Here is a 23,020-nt window from a genome sequence, read left to right on the forward strand (position 1 = left end):
AGGACAAGTTGTTCACCCTCTCCAAGGTAGAGAGGACGAGAGGGCACTCTCTAAAGTTAAAAGGGGATAGATTCTGTACAAACGTAAGGAAGTTCTTCTTCACCCAGAGACTGGTGGAAAACTAGAACGCTCTTCCGGAGTCTGTTATAGGGGAAAACACCCTACAGGGACTCAAGACAAAGTAGATAAAGACAGGTTGTTCACCCTCTCCAAGGTAGGGAGAAAGAGAGGGCACTCTCTAAAGTTGAAAGGGGATAGATTCCGTACAAACGTAAGGAAGTTCTTCTTCACCCAGAGAGTGGTGGAAAACTGGAACGCTCTTCCGGAGGCTGTTATAGGAGAAAACACCCTCCAGGGATTCAAATAGAGGGAAACACCCTCCAGGGATTCAAGACAAGGTTGGACGAGTTCATACTGAACAAGGTCGTACACTAGTAAGGCTAGTCTCAGTTACGGCGCTGGTCTTTGACCAAAAGGGCCGCCGCGTGAGCGGAGTGCTGGGCGCGATGGATCACTGATCTGACCCAGCAGTGGCATCTCTTATGTTCTTATGCAGTCTTATATGTTGGCAAATTCTTGCAAAATGGAGTTCTAGGTGGATTACAGGTAGTTGCTACATTACAATATATATAGCTTCACACACACTACATACAGCCTTTACAGAGACTTTTGAAACCGCGAGTTACAGATAACATCGTAGACAGTAAGTTACAAATTATTTATTAATTCAATTTTCTGTACTCTTCTCCCCGGGGAGCTCAGAACAGCTTATATAAATTTATTCAGGTACTCAAGCATTTTCCCTATCTGTCCCGGTGGACTCAAAATCTTATCTAACGTACCTGGGGCAATAGGGGGATTAAGTGACTTGGCCAGGGTTACAAGGAGTGCTGAGGCTGTAGCTTTAAACTTGTGGAAGACAGGATATACAGTAGTAACATGAATCTCATCAGGAAACGAGTTCTACATTTTTACAACGACCCCTCATATGTTTGATACCTTTTAGGGTTGGGAATGATAGGGTCGAGCCATCCAAATTTCAGTGTTCAGCAGTTCTGCCTATCTGAGTTTGACCTTGAACGTCAGTGTCCTGAGGGTCTCTGCTGTAGTTTTTTTTTCTCTTTCCGATGTGGGGTGGGGTTAAGGAAACCTTTCTGAGTGATGTTAGTACTTGCAAAATCTATCACACCCTGTCCCCTTGGTAGCACATCACCTGCTGAACTAATTGGATTTGTGATTTTCGCACTATAAACACTGTCAAGCAAAGTGAACTGGAAAGATGGATCTCAAGGGGCCAACCAAGGGGAATTGCGCTAGCGGTTAGGCGCTAGACGCTAACGCCTCCATTGACCGTTAGTTTTTCCGTGTAGGGCGAGGGGCAGCGCGTGCTAAAAACGCTACCGCAGCTTAGTAAAAGGAGCCCTAAATTCTGGCAGAAATTGAATAACAGAACTATTGTTCCATTATCCTGTGCCAACGTTGAAAGTAGGTGGTGTGGAAAAGCCGGAAGTAGCTCTGACAGACCCTGTCCCACATACTGAACTTAAAAATAAGTGGATGTGTCAAATAAATGTGGCCGTGGGTGTCGGGTCAAAGGCGCGCGCAGACAACTGAGCGCAGCGCGGAGGCGCGCGCCGCATAAAATTACTGTTTTTAGGGCTCCGACGGGGGGGGGGGGGAACCTCCCCACTTTACTTAATAGAGATCGTGCCGCGTTGTGGGGGGCTTGGGGGGTTGTAACCCCCCACATTTTACTGAAAACTACACTTTTTCCCTGTTTTTAGGGAAAAAGTTAAGTTTACAGTAAAATGTAGGGGGTTACAACCCCCCAAACCCCCCACAACGCCAGCGCGATCTGTATTAAGTAAACTGGGGGGGGCTCCCCAACAAAAACCCCCGTCGGAGCCCCTAAAACCTGTAATTTTCTTCGGCGCGCGCCTCCGTCTCGCGCTCAGTTGTCGGCGTGCGCCTTTGTCTTTCGCGGTGTTGTCTATGAACCGTGGCCGTGCCACTGACAGCAAATTGTAATATTATCAGCCAAAATACTCCCCCCCTTACCCCTTTTTTCCTCCATCATTCCTTCATATTCCAGTAGTAAAGCATTCTCTGCCTAATTTTCCCCCCCCTCCTATTTTGGGTAATTACTTTGAGCATTTCAGCTCTTGTCTATTCCAAGTCTGTGGTGTGACAGGTTTTGCAGACAGGTGCTTTAATCGTGCATTTGAAACTAGAGAGTTGCGCGGGGACAGAAATCCCACCTGTCCCCACCCGTCCCCGCCAAAGTCCCACCCGTCCCCGTGAGGACTCCCACCCGTCCCCGCGAGGAATCCCTCCGTCCCCACCCGTCCCCGCGAGGAATCCCCTCCGTCCCCGCGAGGAATCCCCTACGTCCCCGCGCGGAATCCCCTACGTCCCCGCCCGTCCCTATAAACTACAGAAATAGTTATTTCATTTAATTATGCTACTGAATTAAAGGCTCTGGTAGAAACCCATTTAAAAATAAGCAAAAAGACTTTATTAATTTGGAAATATTAATTGGGAAGAATACATACTTTGTAAACGGGTTTCTACCAGAGCCTCTAATGTTTATAAATTTTTATCAATACAACTAATATACTACTTTATCCTTAAGCAAAAAAAAAAAGAATTTTTTTTCCTACCTTTATTGCCTGGTTTCTGCTTTCTTCATGTTCTCATTCAATTCCTTCCATCCACTGCCTCTCTTCTCTCTGTGTCTTCCATTTGCTCTGTTACTGTGCCTCTCCCTTTCTCCCCCCTCCCAAATTGGTCTGGCACCCATCTTTTTCCCTCAGCTCCCCCCATAGTCTGGCACCTCTGTCTTCTTCCCTGCCAGCGTCTTCTTCCCATTCCCTCTTCCCCATTTCCTTTCAGTGTCCTTCTCCCCCACCATCTTCCCCATGTCCTGTCAGGCAGCATCCTTCTCCCCCCTCTGCCTTCCCCATGTCCTTTCAGCGTCCTTCTCCCTCCTCTGTCTTCTCCATGTCCTTTCAGCGGCCTTCTCCCCCCTCTGTCTTCCCCAGTGCTTTCAGGGTCCTTCCCCCCCTCCTCCCGTTTACCCCATGTCCTTTCAGCGTTCTTTTCCACCCCTTTGTCTTCCCCAGTGCTTTCAGCGGCCTTCTCCCCCCTTAAGCGTCTTTTCTTCTCCACTCCACCTTTCCTCCCTCCCTGCCTCCACCTTTGTGGCGCTTTTGCACCCGACCGACAACAGAACAGGCCCGGTCGGACAAATCTCCCTGTCCTGTAGCCGCGAATCTAAATTACCTTCTTACAGCAGCTGGAGTAGTGAAGCTGCTGTAAGAGGTAATTTAGATTCGCGGCTACAGGGCAGGGAGATTTGTCGGCCGGGCCTGTTGTCGGTCGATCGGGGGACCTGACCGGCTGTACACATTCTCCGGGGTGGACCGCCCCCTCCCCCCTCTTTCGTACGCCATTGCCTTCTCCCTACCTGCCCTGCCGCACACAGCCGACCGGAAGTCTTCCTGATGTCAGCACTGACGTCGGAGGAAGGGAGGGCTTTGCTTAAGCCCTCCCTCCGACGTCAGCGCTGACATCGGGAAGATTTCCGTTCGGCTGTGTGCTGCGACAGGGCAGGTAAGGAGAAGGAGACTACCCTCGCGGCTCGAGTGCACTGCGATCCAACCCCGCAGGAACCCCGCGACCCTCGGAGGCGTCCCCACGGGATCCCCGCGACCCTAGGGGGCGTCCCCACGGGATCCCCACGACCCTAGGGGGCGTCCCCACGGGATCCCCGTGACCCAAAGGGGGAACCCGCAGGATCCCCGCGGGTCCCGCGGGATTCCCGTCATCCCCGTTCCTGTGTAGCTCTCTATTTGAAAACCCCCCCAGTTGAGAAACTACAGCCTTTCCATCTTTCCTCTGGCTCCCTGCCTTCCGATGTTCTGCCGCAGAGACGGAGCGGCAATCTTTATTTTATGATGATCCCTGTGACAGCATGTGTGTGTGTGTGTGTTTAAGATATATCTGTTTTCATGGTCTATTGTGTAAGTCTGGATGTCATTGTCTGAGCTCCTGCGCCATCCACTTCACAAAATATGAGTTTTATCTGCTTAACCGAGTCACCATTCTAAGACAATGGAAAAGAAAGGTCACAGAGCTCGAGATGTTACCAGACAATGGATTAGGTATTGTAAGAGGATACAAGTTGATACACAGAACATTCTTCCTTAATATGACATCACCAGACCGGGGCCTAGATGCACTAAGAGGATCGGTATGACAGCATGGGTCTGCACCGATCCGATTTTTTTTTTTTTTTTCCACCAATTCAGAAAGAGCTATTGATGCACTAAAAAGTTGGCATACAGATGATTCACGTGGATGTTCACCGTAATCCCTGACTTTCCGATCTAATGGATCACTGTAAGAGCGACTCCCACACATGTTTAGAGCCGGCAGGGGAAGCCTGAACAGCTAAGGGAAAGCCTCCTGCCATGCTGTTCTGGGCAGGAAACCTTTTTACATGCACAATATCTGCCCCATTAAAAAAAAAAAAAAAAAAAGCTCCCCCACCGATGATGGACCTTCCCAATGACCAATGAAAGCGGCACTGGGAATCCCCCCCCTCGCGCTAGCAAAAATCGGCAGGAGGGATGATGGCCATTCCCTTCTGCCATTTGCCCCCCTCTCTGCACAAGGCCAAAATGGCAGGAAGGATGCCGCTCTCCCTCCTGCCATGCCAACCCCCGGGGGGCCCAATGGCAGCAAAACTGCAGAAGGGATGCCCACTCCCACCTGCTACCAAAGGTACACCCCCCAAACATCCCTACCCTCCCCCTGCCCCCCCTGACAAAAGGGCAGGAAGGATGTACACTCCCTCCTGCCACTGGAGGTCCCCCGAGCCCCTCCCCCCCTCATATCTGTTTAGAGAAGTTGGAGCGGGAGGGAAACTCAGTCCATCGTGCTTGTAGGCCCACCAGTTAAAAATTGCAGGCCTTACCCTCCCCAGTGCATCATGTGATGCACGAGAAGGGGGCCTAAGGCCCTGATTGACTGACACCTAAAACCCCTCCCCTTGCCCCCTTGGGAGGGGCCTTAGGCTTCTGAGCCAATCAGGGCATTAGGCTCCTTTCTCTGTATCCCGGGAAACAAAGGGGGAGGAGTCTTAAGGCCCTGATTGGGGGGGCACCTGGCACGGGAGTAGGTCTTCGGTGGCAGGAGGGAGTGGGCATCCCTTCTGCCATTTTTTCTCATGCAGGGGAAGTGGGGTTGGCATGGCAGGAGGAAGTGGGCATTCCTCCTACCATTTTTGCTGGGGGGTATTGCTTCCCAGTGCCAGTTTGTTGGAGAGGGCTGTCATCTGCAGGGGAGGGGGTGTGTGCTTTTTTTTCTAATGGAGCAGATATTGTGCATGTGTAATATGCCCATTAAAAAAAAAAAAGGTTAGACAGGCAAGCGAATGGTCTTGACCAGTGTCAGGTCAAAAGCGCACCGGGACAAAGGCGCGCCCAGACAATTGAGCGCAGCGTGGAGGTGCGCACCGCAGAAAATTACTGCTTTTAGAGCTCCGACAGGGGGGCGGGGGGGAACCCCCCCCCACTTTACTTAATAGAGATCGTGGCGCGTTGTGGGGGCATTGTGGGGTGTTTGGGGGGTTGTAACCCCCCACATTTTACTGAAAACTTCACTTTTTCCCTGTTTTTAGGGAAAAAGTTAAGTTTACAGTAAAATGTGGGGGGTTACAACCCCCCAAACCCCCCACAACGCCGGCGCGATCTCTATTAAGTAAACTGGGGGGCTCCCCAACAAAACCCCCCGTCGGAGCACCTAAAAACAGTAATTTTCTTCGATGCGCGCCTCCATCTTGCGCTCAGTTGTCGGCGCGCGCCTTTATCTTTCGCGGTGTTGTCTATGAACCGTCTTGACCAGTCGCTTTATTTTGGATCGTTAAAAGCCATCACTTTTTTTAATGCATCAGGAAGCCGTGTTAGCGCATCAATCGCACTACTAGTTTACATGCCATTTGAATATTAATTGGCTCATCTGCATGGTTGGATCGGGGAATGAGCGATTATGCAGAAAACCAGGCGGTGAGCCATTTTCTGCATTGGGTCGGCGAATGCGATCGCCACTAAAGCTGTTAAAACAGGTTTAGCAATGATCGCTGGCTTCGGTGCATCTGGGCCCGAGTTTGGCATTGCCAATTGATGCGATTTAATAACTTGCGTCTTGTTTTTTTTGTTTTTTTTTTTGTGCACTTCTAAAAGCTACAGGATATTTATCGTGGAGGAAAGAAGAGTCTTAGATGGTTCTAATGGCAACAATAAAACAAAGATCGTTCGTGAGTGTTTGAGACGACGTGAGTCGCGGCGGCCGTCTCAAAGCTGAGTGAGCCAGTACCGATTGCGGGCAGAGTACAGAATAGAGAAATAAGCTAGTGAAGCTGTGGAAGCAGTCGAGGAGGAACCAAGAGCCTTATATTAACACCGTTAAGAGTAGCCCGAGAGCCCGTCTCGAAGGGCGTATGATAACACGGGGCTGGGAGCCCTGTGTCGCCTTCGAGTCAGGGGGAGGGGTTAGAGAGGAGAAAGAGAGATTTATGGGGTGGCTAGGAGCGCGCCAGAAAACTGGTGCGCGATTGGTTAGGGGAAGAGGGGGCGGCAACGGAGGAGGTTTTAAAGTCGGGACCCTGGAGGACTGGGTTTTTTCTGGTCCTCCAGGGCGGCTTTTTCCCCGCCCACCCGCCCTCTATTAGTGGCCTTAGTAGCTCGGGTAGGCGGATCTCCCGAGCTACTGGGTGCTGGGGCTCATCCGGCGATGAGCGGGGGGGCTGGCTGGGAGCCGTGTCTTGGGGGATATTGACCTGGTTAAAGGGGCATGAGGTCATGCCACCCCTCAGGCTCTTGCTGTTTATGGCGGGGTTGGGGGCCATTTATTGATGGTTACACCGGGTAGCTCGGGAGGAGCTGGCAGATCTTGTGATATGAAGTTACTGTGTTAAAGATGTTAATTTATGCAAATGAATTTGGTTGATATTTTATTAATAAATTGAGCTGCGGCTATATTCCAAGCTGGTGTGTTGTTTCAGTTTTTGGGAATAGGATAAGGGGGGTTGGGGGAAGACAGTAGGGGCTATCCAGATCCCGCTGTTACGTTTATCACCAGGGGAAGACTTTTTAAAAGGAAACAGTGCTGAAAATCTGCTTTTCAATTTGCTGTTCTATGAATCGAACCAGCACAGAGAAGGCAAGAAAAACCTGGGGCAGCAGCTTATGTCTGGGGCAGCAGCTTTTCTTGCAGATTTTGTCAGGGACCATCTGGATAGGCCCTGCTGTCCCCCTAAATACTCAACCCCCACTTTTCCCTCATAACCCTCCCCCTTAACCTTACCAAAAACACACTAGAGTCTTCTGGTTGGTAAAATCAGCCGCAGCTCAGTTTATTAACCATAAACATAATATATCTTAACTTCATAAAACATAAGTAACATCATATAAGAACATAAGAGTTGCCTCTGCTGGGTCAGACCAGAGGTTCATCATGCCCAGCAGTCCGCTCACGCGGCGGCCCATCAGGTCCTGGAGCTACCCAATGAATTAGTTTTATTCCCTCGACCCAGCCACCACAGCAAGAGTCAGAGGGGTGGCATGTCCTTCATGCCCTTTTTCCGGGTCACCTGACCCACCAGGCACGGCTCCCCGCCGCCCCAACGCTCATTACCTGATGAGCCCCATGACCCAGTAGCTCGGGAGATCCCCCTCCTCCCCCCCCCCGAGCTACCAACATCTACCCTCAAACAACGGGCAGGTGGGAAAAGCCGCCCTGGAGGACCTCAGAAGGAGCCGAGTCCTCCAGGATCCCGGCTTTAAGACCTCACCCCCGCACCCCTCCACCAATCACTTTAAAATTAACTACCCTGACAGGCCCACCGCCCAATTCTTACCTACCTACTTCCTACCCCCCCCCTTCCTCCACTAATCCCACCTACCCCAGCTGATGGGCGACACGAGTGCTCTACCAGCCGCGTGCTACATTATGCCCATCGACACTGGGGTCTCGGGCTCCCATTTATTTGTTTAAAATACTTATAGGCCGCGTATCAGACATCTCTATGGATAACAACAATACATGAATAATTAAAACAAAACCTGACATGCATGAACAAACAGAACATGGCAGATCATTACAAAATAACAGCGTACAGTAAACAACCTTAAACCCATACCTTAAAAGAATTAAAACCAAGCAATTTCAAAATGGCCTAATTTTAAAAGGCAAGTTGAAAGAAGTAGGCCTTCAGACTTTTTTTTTCGAAATGCCAGGAAATCAGAAATCGAATGGATGGAATCTAGAACCGAGTTCCATCGTAAAGGTCCAGCTACTTGGAACATATTCGATCGATTTACAACTTTACCCCCTCTCTTACTAACACGTAGCGTGGGTTTTAGCGTTGGCAGCTGTGGTAACTGCTTTGACGCTCACAGAATCCCTGTACGTATCGGAGCAGTTACCGACCCTAAAACCCATGCTATGCATTACTGACAGAACGACTTGTGGGAACAACTAAGAAATCTCTGTTTTGTGATCTCAAAGAACAAGAGGGTGTATTTATCGGCAGAAGAGAAGCAGTCACCTTAGGCAGTAGGTCACGTACAGCTTTGAATACCAAAGTTAAAAGCTTGAATTGTATTCTCCATATACAGTACTCCCCCGATATCCACAGGGGTTCTGTTCCAGGAACCCCCGTGAATCTTGAAAAACCGCAAATATGGGTTTTCGTGGGGGAGACTGGAGAGGCAGGAGAGAGCAGCCGGAGTGCCGGCGAATGAAGGAAATCACTCGCTGTATGCTCCGACCGCCTCTTCCTGTACTAAAGTCGGGCCTTACCAATCAGGAGCTGCGTGTCAAAGCAGCTCCTGATTGGTGAGGCCTGACTTTAGTACAGGAAGAGGCGGTCGGAGCATACAGAGAGTGACTTCCTTCACTCGCTGGCGCTCCGGCTGCCCTCTCCAGCTCTCCTGGTCGGCGGTTCGCGGTCGGAAAATACCGCAAATGACCGGGACTGTGAACAGCCAACCACAAATTCACAGGGGAGCCATGTAATCGGCAACCAGTGAAGTTCAGCCAGTACAGGTGTGACATGGGAATAGCGGGGCAACCTAGCTATTACCCTAGCAGCGGTATTCTGAGCCACTTGAAGCGCTCTGAGCGATGTCTTTGGCGAGCCACAAAAAAATAGAGTTAGAATAATCAACACGTAACTCTTAAGACATATTTCTGCATAACTAGTCTAAAGTTTGCAGCTGACAACAAATCCGGTAATTTGAGTACCATTCTCATTTTGAAAAAAAACAGTCTTAAGTACCGAAGCGATGTGGCTACGAAATTTTAAGGATGGATCGACTTCTGAGCTGTAGTTATGCTAGTGAATGCGATGTCTTGGCAATGTGAGGCCTGCTGCATTTGAAAAAAAGCAACATTTTTTTTTTCCTTCATGTGCATGCTCTGAATAGCATGGTTGCAACTCTGGAGCCTGGAAATGCTTGAATATTTAAAATAAAATAAAAAAAATTCACAGTTAACCATTTATTTTTCACCTAAAGCACATCTATTGTATTATTGCATGCTTTATGTACAAACACAAATGCTATTTTTATTTTATGCCTATTCAGTGGATGCGGTTATAAAATTGAATAATTTTTTCATTGGGGGAAGCTGTTTACAGGTTGCCAGTTCAAAGTTTTTTCTAGTTAGCAATAAGTGGCATTTTCAGCTTGGAAATGCATGCAACCTTCATGTTATTTGAATTCCTAGAAGCTGTGTGCAGCTTGAACCAGATGCCTCGTTTGAATGATGTAATGCTGTCTTGAAAAAATATTAATTGGAACATAAATATTCTTGGTGATCGAGTGCTGACTGTCTTACCAATGTGTCTTTTAGAAAGCCAAACTTGGCCCAGCTGGTAACAAAGTAATCAGTCCAATAGAAGATAGGAAGCCCTATGTGCCATCCAACAACCTTGACCGGGTCAAGTTGACGGACTTTAACTTCCTCATGGTGCTAGGGAAAGGGAGCTTTGGCAAGGTAAGAAACTTTTGCCACCAATCTCGGATGCAGTTTTTACCCATCAAAATAAAAGGCTAGAGCGAGCAAGGGACACCTAACCGAGCTGAAGTTTTTATTTCAGGTTTATTATTCTTTATTTACTGCCAAGATAACCCCAGTGATGTATAATTACCATACCACCCAAAGCCAGAGATGTAACTGGTGCAGAATGAATCATAATTGGGAATACAGTGGTACCTCGGTTTACGAGTGCTCCGGTTTGTGAGTGTTTTGCAAGACAAGCAAAACATTTGCAAAATCGGCGCCTCGGAAACTGAGCCCGCCTCGATTTGCGAGCCCCCCCCCCCCCCATCGGCCACCCCCCCCCCCCCGCCACCATCGGGCACCCCCCCCGCCGCGACCTGAGGTCCCCCAACCCACCCGAACCCTCTTACTTCAGTGTAGCCTCCGCACCGGCACCAGCATGTCCTGCCGGTGCCCGAAGATCTGCCTCCTGTGCTGGGCCTTGAGCATGTGTGCATGCTTAAGGCCTGAGAGTTCACGTCGAACGTGAACTCTCACGTCGAACGTGAACTCTCAGGCCTTGAGCATGCGCACATGGTGAAGGCCCAGCACAGGAGGCAGATCTTCGGGCACCGGTACCAACGCACAGGACATGCTGGTGCCGGTGCCGATGCCGGTGCAGAGGCTACAGTAAAGTAATAAGAGGGTTCGGGTGGGTTGGGGGGGTCGCGGTGGGGGGGTGCCCGATGGCAGCGGGAGGGGGGGTGGCCGATGGCGGCGTGGGGGTGCCAGATCGCGGGGGGAAGGGTGCCGGTTCACGGGGAGGGCCTTCGGGGGGAGTAATGCCGGTTCTCGTGGGGGGGGAGCAGCGCTGCTGGCCTCGGGGGGGGGTAGAGAGGGTGGGTGGGAACATATCAAAGCGAGTTTCCATTATTTCCTATGGGGAAACTCGCTTTGATAAACGAGCATTTTGGATTACGAGCATGCTCTTGGAACGGATTATGCTCGTAATCCAAGGTACCACTGTAATAAGAGTCAATACAAGCATCTTGTTTGTTTAGATTTTAAGCTCTTATGAGCAGGGACTCTTTTCTTCTTCTTTATGACTCTGTGCAAGGCTGCGTACGTCTGGTAGCTCTACAGAAATAATCAGTAGTAGTAGAACAGAATTGAGTGCCAATTTCACCAGCCAAATTTGAGTACCGGGACATAGGCCTGCTGAAATCGGGTGTACCAAGAAAGGCAACAGTGGTAATGGCTAGAGCTCCAGCCTCAGCACCCTGAGGTTGTGGGTTCAAACCCTGTACTGCTCCTTGTGACCCTGGGCAAGTCACTTAATCCTCTACTGCCCCGGGTACGTTAGATAGATTTTGAGCCCACTGGGACAGATAGGGAAAATGCTTAAAGTACCTGTATGTAAATTGCTTTGAGTACGGTTGTAAAAATACAAAAAGGCAGAATACAAGTCCCAACCCCTTTCCCTGATGTCATAATGCCTGCCAGAAACCCAAATAGTAGCAACATTCCAGAGCTGAGATCAGTGGCGTACCTAGGGTATGTGGCACCCGGGGCCCATCATTTTTTGACACCCCCCCCATGTAAAAAAATATTTTTTATAATGACCATGAAACGGAATAAATGGTCAGAATAGAAACAGGCAGTGAAAATTTTCTTATATTCCAAACATAACATAACATAAATTATGTCTGAATTGTCATGACATCAGAAGTACATATGGAGTAGTTGCAGGTGATGCTTGGGACAGTTCTGATTGTGTTAGTTCGGTTTTATGTGTTTTTTGAATAGAAGGGTTTTTTTTTTTTTTTGTTCAAAGTGTTTTATTGATTTTATAAGTAGAGTAAAAATACAAAGCCAACAATGTGAGTGCTCCAACAAGGAGCACATTATAACAATATCATTAACAAGTGTGAAGTGCATCCACAAAGGAATAATGATCACAGATTATAAAATGCATAACAAAATAAAGATGTGATGACATTAGTTCAAGAAAGGGGTATTAAAGAAAAGAAAAACAAAAACAGTAGGTGAAATGCTCAAATAATGTACCAGAAAAATCAGAAGGACATGTCCAATCTAAAATAAAAGAATATGATATATATAAAATGTATTGGAACATGGTTAATTCTGATAAGTGCCTGAATTCAGAAGACTAAGGGTGAGGCAAAAACATATAATAGAGAAATGAATATTAAAGTCAAGAATCTGAGTAACAATATTCAGTATTCATGAGACTGATTTGCAATATTCAAGCAGAGGGGACCAAGTTTTTGTATAAGAGATCATGGAGTTATTGCGTTCAGCAAAATGACATTCATATTTCACAAGGAGACATATCGAGTTCCACCATATATTGACATGTAGTTTAGTGGTATCCTTCCAATTGTGCAGGATGGTGGAGAGAGCAGTGAATAAAAGTATAATTAACAGGCGTTCATGAGTGATGGATAAAGGGGAGGATAGGATCGAAGAGCCATTAAACAATAAGTCAAAGGAAAAAGTATCGGTGATATGAAAGATGCGGGCAATTGTAGACCACACATTAGACCAAAAAGATGAGACATGTGTACATGTGTAAAGCATATGGAGTAAAGAGCCATCAGGGGATTTACAGGTCCAGCAACAACCATCATAAGACCGATTTATTTTGGCTGACTTATCCGGGGTCCAAAAGGCCCTGTGGTATAAGAATATCGCTGTTTGTATGTGTGAGGCTGAACGAAGTGACTTCAGAAGTTTGGGCCACATGAGTAGCCACGAATGTTCAGTGAATGGAGTGTGTAATGAAACATTCCATTTCGCTATGGTATCATGGGGAGGTGTGGTGGTGTGAGATTGGATATATTTATACCATTTAGATGTCTGACCTTTCATGGTAGGATAGGAAAGAAATAAGTTAGGTAAGTCAGGAGGAACAGCAAGGGAGATAGGAGATGGAAAGGCAGATTTGAGACTATGATGAAGTTGTATCCAGAGAAAGTATTGAGATTGAGGAATGTGGAATTTGACCATAAGATCGGAAAAGGAAAGCCAGTGGTCATTCTGGAGGAGATGATGAACATACCAAATCCCCTGTTGTTGCCACCTCTTCCACGCCACCATCTCCTTATTGATTGTGATACGAGGATTATTCCAGACGGGAGCTAACGAAGATTCTGCCCATTTATTAGAAGAGATGGAGTCCACATAACAAATCGCTGACCATGTACTCTTGATAATGGGGTTAGCTTTAATAGAAGCAGTGAGAGACATACAAGGGGCATGCTTAAGAGAAGATGGATCCGTCAAAGTCATTTCGAGTTGTAACCAATTAGGATTGACTGAGATCGGATTAGAATCTTGCCAAAGAGAGCCCTGAGTCATCAAGAAGGCCATGTGATAACCTCTAAAGCAGGGAAAATTAACACCTCCCCATTCACGGGGAGATTTCAATTTTTTAAGCGCAATTCTAGGTTGTTTTCCCTGCCAGAGAAAGTCCACAAGGAGTTTCTCAATGCGGGCGTAAACAGCATGAGGAAAGAGTATGGGGAGCATGCTGAGAACATAATTGATTTTAGGAACGATCATCATCTTAATAGTAGAAAGACGACCAAACCATGTCAGATTGAGCGGAGACCACTTGCGAGTACAGGTGAGGGTGGTTGAAATAAGATGTTCGGTATTAAAATGTATAGTGGAGTCTAGGGAAGGACCAAAGAAGATTCCGAGATATTTTATTTTTTGGGGAGACCAAAGAAATCCCTGTCCTGTGACCACTGTCTGCACGTCAATACAGTTTAGTGGCATAATTTCAGACTTAGAAATATTTAGCTTGTAACCGGAGATAGCGGAGTAGCGGTGGATTTGGGATAGGACCGAGGGCAAAGATTCCGGCGTGACATAGAGTAGGATATCATCTGCATAAGCAGAAAGTTTAACAGAGAAAGAGTCATGATGGAATCCCTTAATAGAAGAATCATTCCGGATGGCAATAAGAAGAGGTTCAAGTACGAGATTAAAAAGGAGAGGTGAAAGTGGGCATCCCTGTCTGGTACCCCTCGAAGGCGAAAAGGAAGAAGTTAAATGTCCATTAATCAAAATTTTGGTTTGAGGGTGGGAGTATAGGGTTTTGATCATGCGAATGAATGATTCGGGAAAGCCGAACCATGAAAGCGTGTGAAAAAGGAAGGGCCATTCAACACGGTCGAAGGCTTTTTCAGCATCTAATGCCATAATCAGAAGTCTATCTGGATTGGAGTCTGTATGGTGAAGAATATGAGAAAATAAACGAGTGTTATTAGATGAGTAGCGATTGTGTAAGAATCCGGATTGGTCCGGACTAATTAAATAGGAAAGAACAGATTGCATACGAGAGGCCAGGATTTTGGCAAAAATCTTGGCATCGACATTGATGAGGGAGATAGGACGGTAGTTCTTAACGTCCTGTGGGTCCTTTCCCGGTTTCGGGAAAACAATCAGCGTGGCTTCAGTGAAGGAGCCCATAGCAGTCCCATGAGCACAGAGATGGTGAAAGAAAGCAAGCATGTGGGGTAATAATGTCTGATGAAAAGCTTTATAGAATTCGGCAGTCAATCCATCCGGTCCTGGGGATTTCTTGGGAGCTAGAGAAGTAATTGCTTCCAAGAGTTCCTGTGCTGTGAATGTTTTATCAAGAAGAGGTAAGTCAGATAAGGAGACCGTCGGATGTTGCAATGCTAGAAAAGAGTCCGTAGAGGTAGCCGAATAAGAGGAGTCAGAAGAATATAGTGTTTGGTAAAATGAGAGAAACTGAGACGATACAGCAGATGTCCCAGTAAGAAGAGCACCGGAGGGGTCTTTGATCGAAGGGATAGAAGTTTGGTTAGAAGATTTATTTAGAAGATTCGCAAGCAAATGGCCGGTCTTGTTATTTTCCGCGTGATATGTAGATGCTTGAACAAATACTGATCTAGCTGCTGCAGTACTGAGTAAGGAATTATATTCGAAACGAAGTTTTCGGAGATCCGTTAGGGCAGTGATATTAGATAAATCAGATGTATATGTAGATTCTGCAACGTGAATACGTTGTTCCAGATCTTTGATTCGTTTTTTCCTGACAGAGTGGAGATGAGAGGAATATTGGATGATGACTCCCCGTATGTAAGCCTTAAAGGTGTCCCATGTATTAGGCCAAGAGGTTTGGTCAGGTGAATTGAAGACAAAGAATTCATTTATGGCATCATTGACAGTGGTGACAAAGTCAGGTTCCATAAGTAGAGAGGAATTGAATCTCCATTGTCTGGATTTGGGCGAGAGAGAAAAATGATTGCAAGTCAAGGAGATGGCAGCGTGGTCCGAAATGGCAATATCTCCAATGGTAGAGGAGGAGAGATGGTCAACCAGGGAGGAACTAGCAAGAAAGTAGTCAATGCGAGAATAGGTGGAGTGGGGAGCAGAGAAAAAGGTATAACGGTCAGCATCAGGATGGTGGAGTCTCCACGGATCAATGAGTTGTAACTGTGAAATGATATCATGTAGAGTGAACCAGGATCGGGTCTTTTTATATGTTGCATGGGACTTCCTATCCTTATCTACATCTAGGATGAGATTAAAGTCCCCCCCTAAAATAATAGGAGTATTAGGGCTTTGAAGGATGTGGGTAGCCAAATTGGTAAAGAAATCTGGTTGGTCCGTGTTAGGAGCATATATATTAATGATGCGAACTGGTTGTTGCGAGATGGTAAGCAGAGTACTAACCCAACGACCATTCATGTCATGAGAGCTAAAATCAATGGAAATGGCTGGGTTTTGACGTATGAAAGTTATGACTCCATTTTTCCCATTGAGTGCAGGTGAGCATAATGGTGGTGAATAACCTTTCAGGGTAAGTTTGTGGGAATCAGATTCTGAAAGATGCGTTTCCTGTAAAAAAACAATGTCCGAATTAACGTCCTGTAAATAAGAAATAATTTTGCGTTTTTTAATGCAATTGTTTAGACCCTTGACATTGAGAGAAGTAAAGGTTAAAGGCATGGATAAATATGAGGTGGATTCATGACATATTCAGTCAGGCAACAATAATCAGATAGTGAGGGATGTAAGGCATTATACACTGAGAAGGTACACCTTGATAAAAGAAAAAAGGACAAAAACCAATCAGGTGAATAGTGCATTCACAGCAAACAGGTAAAATGGAGGCACTTAAAACAAATGTCAATGAGATAGGCTACAAACGCAGCCAACAAGTTGGGGTAACTAGAAAGTCAAGCCAGGCGGCCGAGGTCAGATAGCAAACACAGCAGCCTAATTCAGAACTGTTAGCAACCATCATCTGAGAACAGGAAAAAGAGTAATGAATCAAATTAGCATTGTAAGAGTATGAATAAGCATATGTAAAAAAAAAAAAAAAAAAAAAAAATTCTCAGCAGAAAGAGAGAAGGGAGAGATATTATATGGGTAGTCATAATAAAATTCCATTAGCCAAGAAAAGGACTAGAAAGAGGCAATTGGAAATAAGAATTTAAAAGAGAGAGGGCTATGAGTCATGGAGGTTAATTGATACTGAAGAGGCAATCAATAAAGGAAACATGAGAGCCTAATTGAAGCTCGGTGGACCGTGAAGGGAGAGATAAGCTGAGTAAACACAGCAGTTAAAGGCCAGTAGCAAGGAAAGATCAGTTATATAAAGCAGTGAGTCATCTAGCAAGGAGAGGAAAGCAGCGGTAATGCGTCTGAAAGAAAAGTCAGAGGAACCGGGTAGGAAACAAGTTGTGCAGCTGGTTCCACGTGTGCAGAAAGAAAGAGAAGCACAGAAGGCAAAATGGTGGCGAGGAAGAAAGATAAAGGGGGTGGGAGAAGAGAGAGAAAGGCATTAAAGTAGAAAGACAGATCAGGTGTATCGGAGAGAACAGAGAACAGAATTATATGAGTCACAGCAAACATTTCATGCAGGCAAGCAAGTAAGCAGGAAGTACAGGCTGAAATGTCCAACGGAAGGAAAATGGAGTCCTGGGAGCCCACGAGGGACGAGCAGGCAAGGCTGGTAAGTCAGTGCATGAATGATTTAGAGCAGTCACAGTCACACTGCATCTATTGAGGTTGGAGATTTTTCTTCAATGAAAGACGCCAGTAGTTCCGGATCGGTGAAGTCGCGTGTTTGATTAAGGTATGTGACTCTCATTCTGGCAGGGTAGTAAATTCCAAAACGAGCACCCATCTTCTTTAGTTGAGGACGAAGAGCCAGAAGTTGTTGTCTTGATTTCACTGTGTTCTTGTGAAGGTCTGGCAGGAAAAGTATCTTGTGTCCCTCGAAGGTAATAGGAGCGAGTGTGCGGGCTTTTTGCATGATTTCCAGCACCTGCTGGTACCGGAGAATTTTGAGTATAATCGGTCGAGGGCGCTGATCACGCTGCTGCCGAGTTGAAGGTGTGCGGTGGGCTCTCTCGATCTCAAAGTCTTTGGTAAAATTAATGTTTAGGAGAGAAGGGATGAATGTTTCAAGGAAAGCCAGTATATTAGTGCCCTCCCGATTTTCCGGCACTCCAAGCAGCCGCACATTGTTCCGGCGCGAGCGGTTGCTCGCGTCTTCAAGTTCCCGCTCGATGAGGAGAGAGCGCTTTACATGTGTCTGCAGGGCCTTGATATTGGCATCGGCAGTGGCAGACTTGATTTCCAAATCAGCAAGCTTAGTTTTGAAGCCTGAAATATCAGAGTGTATAGTGCTGAGTTCGTCTTTCATCTCAGTTAAGGCATCTTTCGTGTCAGTCATAATATCTTGTAGTGAGCGAATTGCCTCCCATAAGTCAAGCATGGAGGGAGCCTCTGGCTTGTCAGATTTGTCCTGGGTAGATTTGGCAGGTGACAAGGGCTCAGGCTTGTGACGTTTTCCAACCTTTGCTGAAGCCATCATATAAAGAATAAATTCTGCTGAAAATAATAATTGAAAAAGCAGTAATATAGCTCAGAAGAGGAAAATAGTAGGTAGGGCTGCTGGAGCTGATCTAACCCACGACCATCCTAGTCGGGCTCCACAGCGCCCCCCGAATAGAAGGGTTTTTATTTCTTTTTGAAGGTTTTGCAGTCTGTGGTCGATGTCAATTGGTTGTAGAGTTGGGGGTCGAGTGTTGCAGCTCGAATGGCTAGGAGGTTGTCGAACTGTTTTTTTCTTTTGACGTTTTTGGTTGGAGGGTGTGTGAATGGTGCGTGAGTTCTCCTATGTCTGTTTGAAGTGGATTGAATTATTTAGCTGAAGAAATTAGTTACCCCCTCATCCCACACACATTAATTCTCTTCCATTTTTGTTCCCATTATAAAAAACACTGATAAGTTCCCAGAAAAAAAATACATTAAAATAAGAAGTGAAAACAAAAGCCCGTACAGATGAGAACATAACATAAGAATAGCCTAACTGGGTCAGACCAATGGTCCATCATGCCCAGTAGCCCATTCTCATGGTAGCCAATCCAGGATACTAATACCTGGTCAAAACCCAAAGAGTAGCAACATTCCATGCTACCGATCCAGGGCAAGCAGACACTTCCCCCATGTCTTAATAACAGATTATGGACTTTTCCTCCAGGAATTTGTCCAAATCTTTCTTAAAACCAGCTACACTATCTGCTTTTACCATAACTTCTGGCCACTTCATTTTTAAGTTTAGATCTTTCCTTTCAAACAGAGACCTTGCTAGATGTCAAATACAGCACAAGGTAACTTCACATGGACTTAGCTGTGCAGGAAATGTGAATCTCCTCATACACCCACCATATAGTGCAAAAGTCTGTTTTTTTCTTTCGATCACTACATAGCCTAATGCCACACAAGCAGCGCTGTTACAAACATATTCTGTAGGTCAATGCTAAGGATAACAAAGTTTCCTTCCTTGGACCAGAAGGAGATACTGATAAACCACTGGAAGAGATCCCAAAACAACACCCAAAGACCCACTCAGTGTGTGAACCAGTTGAGTGGAGTGGACTAACTGGGGGGTGGAAATGGGCCCGGAGTTTGCTCAGCAGAATTTCCCAGACCACCTCTTCCTCTCAACACATTGACACGCTGCCACCACCACCACTAGGAACACCTCACTGGGTAGGCCAGCTATACTATAAACTTTATAAAACACATTATTATATTTTCTTATAAAGCACATATTTTAACTGAACTCTCTGACATCCTCAGCCTTTCCATTCACAAAAATAGAAGGAAGAAAAGTTCCCATTTCCTGCTGTCTCATGTCCCCAGCCTATACAATATTTTTTTTCTGCAGACCCTTCAAAAGTCTGACCAAATCCTTGTTTCACTTGCATTATAAAGTACTGAGGATGCAATCTCTACCCAATCCCAGGTCCTAAAGTCTAAGACAGTAGCGCAAACTAATGCTGCCAGATTCAGGAAAAAAAATTTGATTTGATTCAGCCTATTGAATTGGTTTTTCAATTCGATTTTCCTGCCCAGTTGGGTGATTTTTTTCAAAACTCCTGGTGGGTTTTATAGCTTTTTCACCCCCTTTGGCTTCTCCTAACCACACTGACGCTGTGGTGTAAATAAAATAAAGAAACAAAAAGGACTTTTCCTCTCTCTGTTAAATCCTAGCTCACGTTTGCAGTCCAACACCAGCTCTGGCAGGATACACATTTCAAATCTGACATATTATAATCACAAAACAGAAAATAAAATTAATTTTTCTACCTTTTGTTGTCTGGTTATATTTCAAATCTTGTTGGTCCAAGGCTCTGGTTTTCTTCTGATAACTTGCTTGCCAGGGTCTCCTTCTTTCTTCTTTCTGCATGCTAACCATCTATCTGCCAACTCTGTCCTCCCTTTCCATTTCCCTTCCCTCCCTAGGAAGTCTGGTATCTTTCCTTTTTTTCATCTCCCTCCACAGATCCACCTTTTCTTAACTACCCTTTCATCCGGCATCTCTCCCTCCTTCCCCACCACCCCAGAGTCCACCATCTCTCCCTTTCTTTTCCCAATTACCCTCCTATCCAGTATCTCTATCACTCCTCCACACCATCCCTTGTGTCCAATTTCCCTCCCTTCCTGTTCCTTCCCTTCCTAAATCCCATGGTCCATCATCTCTCTCCCTCTCCTCTATTTTCAGACCCATTATTTCTTCCTCCCCCCCAAAGTTTGGCATATGCACGTCTCTTTGAACACCCCCTTCCCTCCGTGTACTTCTAAACCAGGGTCCCCCCCCCAAAGGCCTGTCCCCCCTTAAAGGCCTGCACCCCCTTTGAAGGCCTGTCCCACCCCCTTGTAGGCCTGTCCCCCCTTGTAGGCCTGCCTGCTTGTCCCCCCCTTGAAGGCCTGTCCCCCCCTTGAAGGTCTGCACCCCCCCAAAGGCCTGCACCCCCCCCGAAGGCCTGTCCCCCTCCTTGAAGGCCTGCACCCCCCCTGAAGGCCTGCACCCCCCTTGAAGGCCTGTTCCACCCCCTTGTAGGCCTGTCCCCCCCTTGTAGGCCTGTCCTCCCCCTTGAAGGCCTGCCTGCCTGTCCCCCCCTTGAAGGCCTGTCCCCCCCTTGAAGGCCTGCACCCCCTTGAAGGTCTGCACCCCCCGAAGTCCTGCACCCCCCCCCAAAGGCCTGCCTGCCCCCCCCTTGAAGGCCTGTCCCTCCCCCTTGAAGGTCTGCACACACCCCCGGAAGGCCTGTCCCCCCCTTGAAGGCCTGCCTGTCCCCCCCCCCTTGAAGGCCTGCCTGCCTGTCACCCCCCTCCCCCTTGAAAGCCTGCCTGCCTTCCTGCCCGCCCCACCCCGAAGGACCGCTCGCTCCCCTGGCCTCCCCGCACCATCTATGAAGCAGCACTACCTATGCTCCCGGCCTTGCCGTTCAGTCCCCCCCACCACCCCCAAAGGACCGTTCGCCCCACTGACCTTCCTGCACCACCTATGAAGAAGCCGCAGCAGGATCGCGACGCGATCCCTGCGCTGCTTAGGCGCTGATTCCTGTGCCGCGGTCCCGCCCCTCCTCTAATGTCAGAGGAGGGGCGGGACCGCGGCGCAGGAAGCAGCGCCCAAGCAGTTCAGGGATCGCTGATGCTGCGGGTTGCTTCACAGGTGGTGCAGGAAGGTCAGTGGGGCGAGCGGTCCTTCGGGGGTGGGGGGGGACTGAACGGCAAGGCCGGGAGCACCCCCTCAGGGCTGGCACCCGGGGCGGACCGCCCCTCCCGCGCCCCCCTTGGTACGCCACTGGCTGAGATTGTGATGTCATAATTGCCTCATTCCACCAATGCCTAAGGGCTAACCTCATCAGTGATGTCACAATGGCTTAATTTTCCTATACTTGGCTCATTTTTGACATTGTATTGGAAGAGAGTGTGGCACAGTGGTTAGAGCTCCAGCCTCGGCACCCTGAGGTTGTGGGTTCAAATCCCACACTGCTCCCTGTGACCCTTGGTATTTCCCTTAATCCTCTACTGCCCCAGGTACATTAGGTGGATTGTGAGCCCACCGGGACAGATAGGGAAAATGCATAAGTACCTGATTGTAAACTGCTTTAGATAACCTTGATAGGCGGTATATAAATACCTAATAAAAATGTCTACTATATGCAATTTAAATCATTTAATAGCAATTTCTTGAACAGTGTTAAACAGCCTTTTGAGTAAAAATCTATGATTGACCAAGACGTACAGCAGATATAGCCAGAGAGATGAGTTATATATATAAATCTCGGTGAAAATTCGTACAAGTGCTTGAAGCTCCCAAGAGCGTGACCGCGTGGAGCTGACATTGGTCATATTTAGAAAATCTGCCAGTTGTTTTTTAAAACAGCTTAAGTGGTAACTTGGCCCAAAATAGTTGAAGAGAGGCCCAATTACTGGTAGGCAGAACTGGATCCATTCCTGATTTCAGCACTGGTTTTATACAAGCGGCCTTCCAACTTAATTAGAATTAGCCTTCTGTCAGGGCAACCCTAGAACACACAAATAGCAAGGCAGGACCAAACTTTTCATTGAGCAACGCACTAAAATGGGATCTGAGAGTGCATGCGTGGAATAGTCTCCCTGTGGAGGTGGTGGAGATGAAAACTTGGATGTCAAACAACAAACTTCAACTAAACGCCACTAAAACAGAACTCTTATGGATCAGGAAAAAAAGCACCAAATTCACACGTCCTACCCTAGCATGGGACTCCACTCTACTAACGGCAACAGATCAGGTACGCAGCCTAGGAGTAACTTTAGATGGACACTTATCCCTATCTGCCCACATATCCCAAGTAATCTCCACCTCCTTCTACTACCTCCGCCAACTGAAAAGGATCAAACCCTACATCTCCACACCTGACCTCGCCCAACTCCTCTACGCATATGTCCTCTCCAGAATGGATTACGGTAACTCCCTATTTAATGGACTAACCAAAAATAATCTCAAACGCCTCCAACGTGTCCAAAATGCAGCTATCCGCCTCCTACACAACCTCAACTACCATGATCCCGTCTCCCCAGCACTCCGCGCTGAACACTGGCTCCCAATTAGCCAGCGCTGTGCTTTCAAGGCCCTAGCAGTAGCCCACAAGAGAATTTATGCCACCACCCCCTCCTACATAAAATCTAAGCTTCCCATCTACACCCCCACTCGCTCCCTCCGCTCAAAATCGGAAATACGCCTATGCATTCCCCCTGGAAGGTCCCTCCTCTCAGAAACTGCCCACAAACGATCCTACAGCCACTTCATCCCACATCTCTGGAATAAACTCCCCCCCCAACTCAGGCAACAGAACTCTTTATTGACATTCCGTAAAATGGTAAAGACCCTCCTCTTCAACTAAAGATCTCCCTCAGTCTACACCCCCCCTTAAACCCCACCTCACTCTTCTCTCCCCTATTTAACTTCTCCTAAATTTCAGTATAGTCCTCTCTTAGTCTGTACTCTGATAAATTGTCTGTACTCTGAAAAATTGTTTGTACCCTGATAAATACTGCACAATTTTGTATGTCCAAGCACCTAAACCTATTGTACATCTTATTTGCCTAATTACTTCTACTGTGT

At 47.1% G+C, this 23,020-nt stretch overlaps 1 protein-coding gene across 3 annotated transcripts in view; it reads left to right on the forward strand.

Annotated features, from left to right (window-relative positions):
- PRKCA (protein kinase C alpha) overlaps window positions 1–23,020 on the forward strand; it is a 594,635-nt gene that overhangs the window by 504,226 nt on the left and 67,389 nt on the right. For all 3 annotated transcript variants that reach the window (XM_033960343.1, XM_033960344.1, XM_033960346.1), the window contains one exon: window positions 9,919–10,062. In XM_033960343.1, the coding sequence (XP_033816234.1) occupies window positions 9,919–10,062 (144 nt within the window). The remainder of the gene's footprint in view (window positions 1–9,918; window positions 10,063–23,020) is intronic.

Source organism: Geotrypetes seraphini, chromosome 10 (genome assembly GCF_902459505.1).
Source record: "Geotrypetes seraphini chromosome 10, aGeoSer1.1, whole genome shotgun sequence".
In the NCBI taxonomy this organism is placed as follows: Eukaryota; Metazoa; Chordata; class Amphibia; order Gymnophiona; family Dermophiidae; genus Geotrypetes; species Geotrypetes seraphini.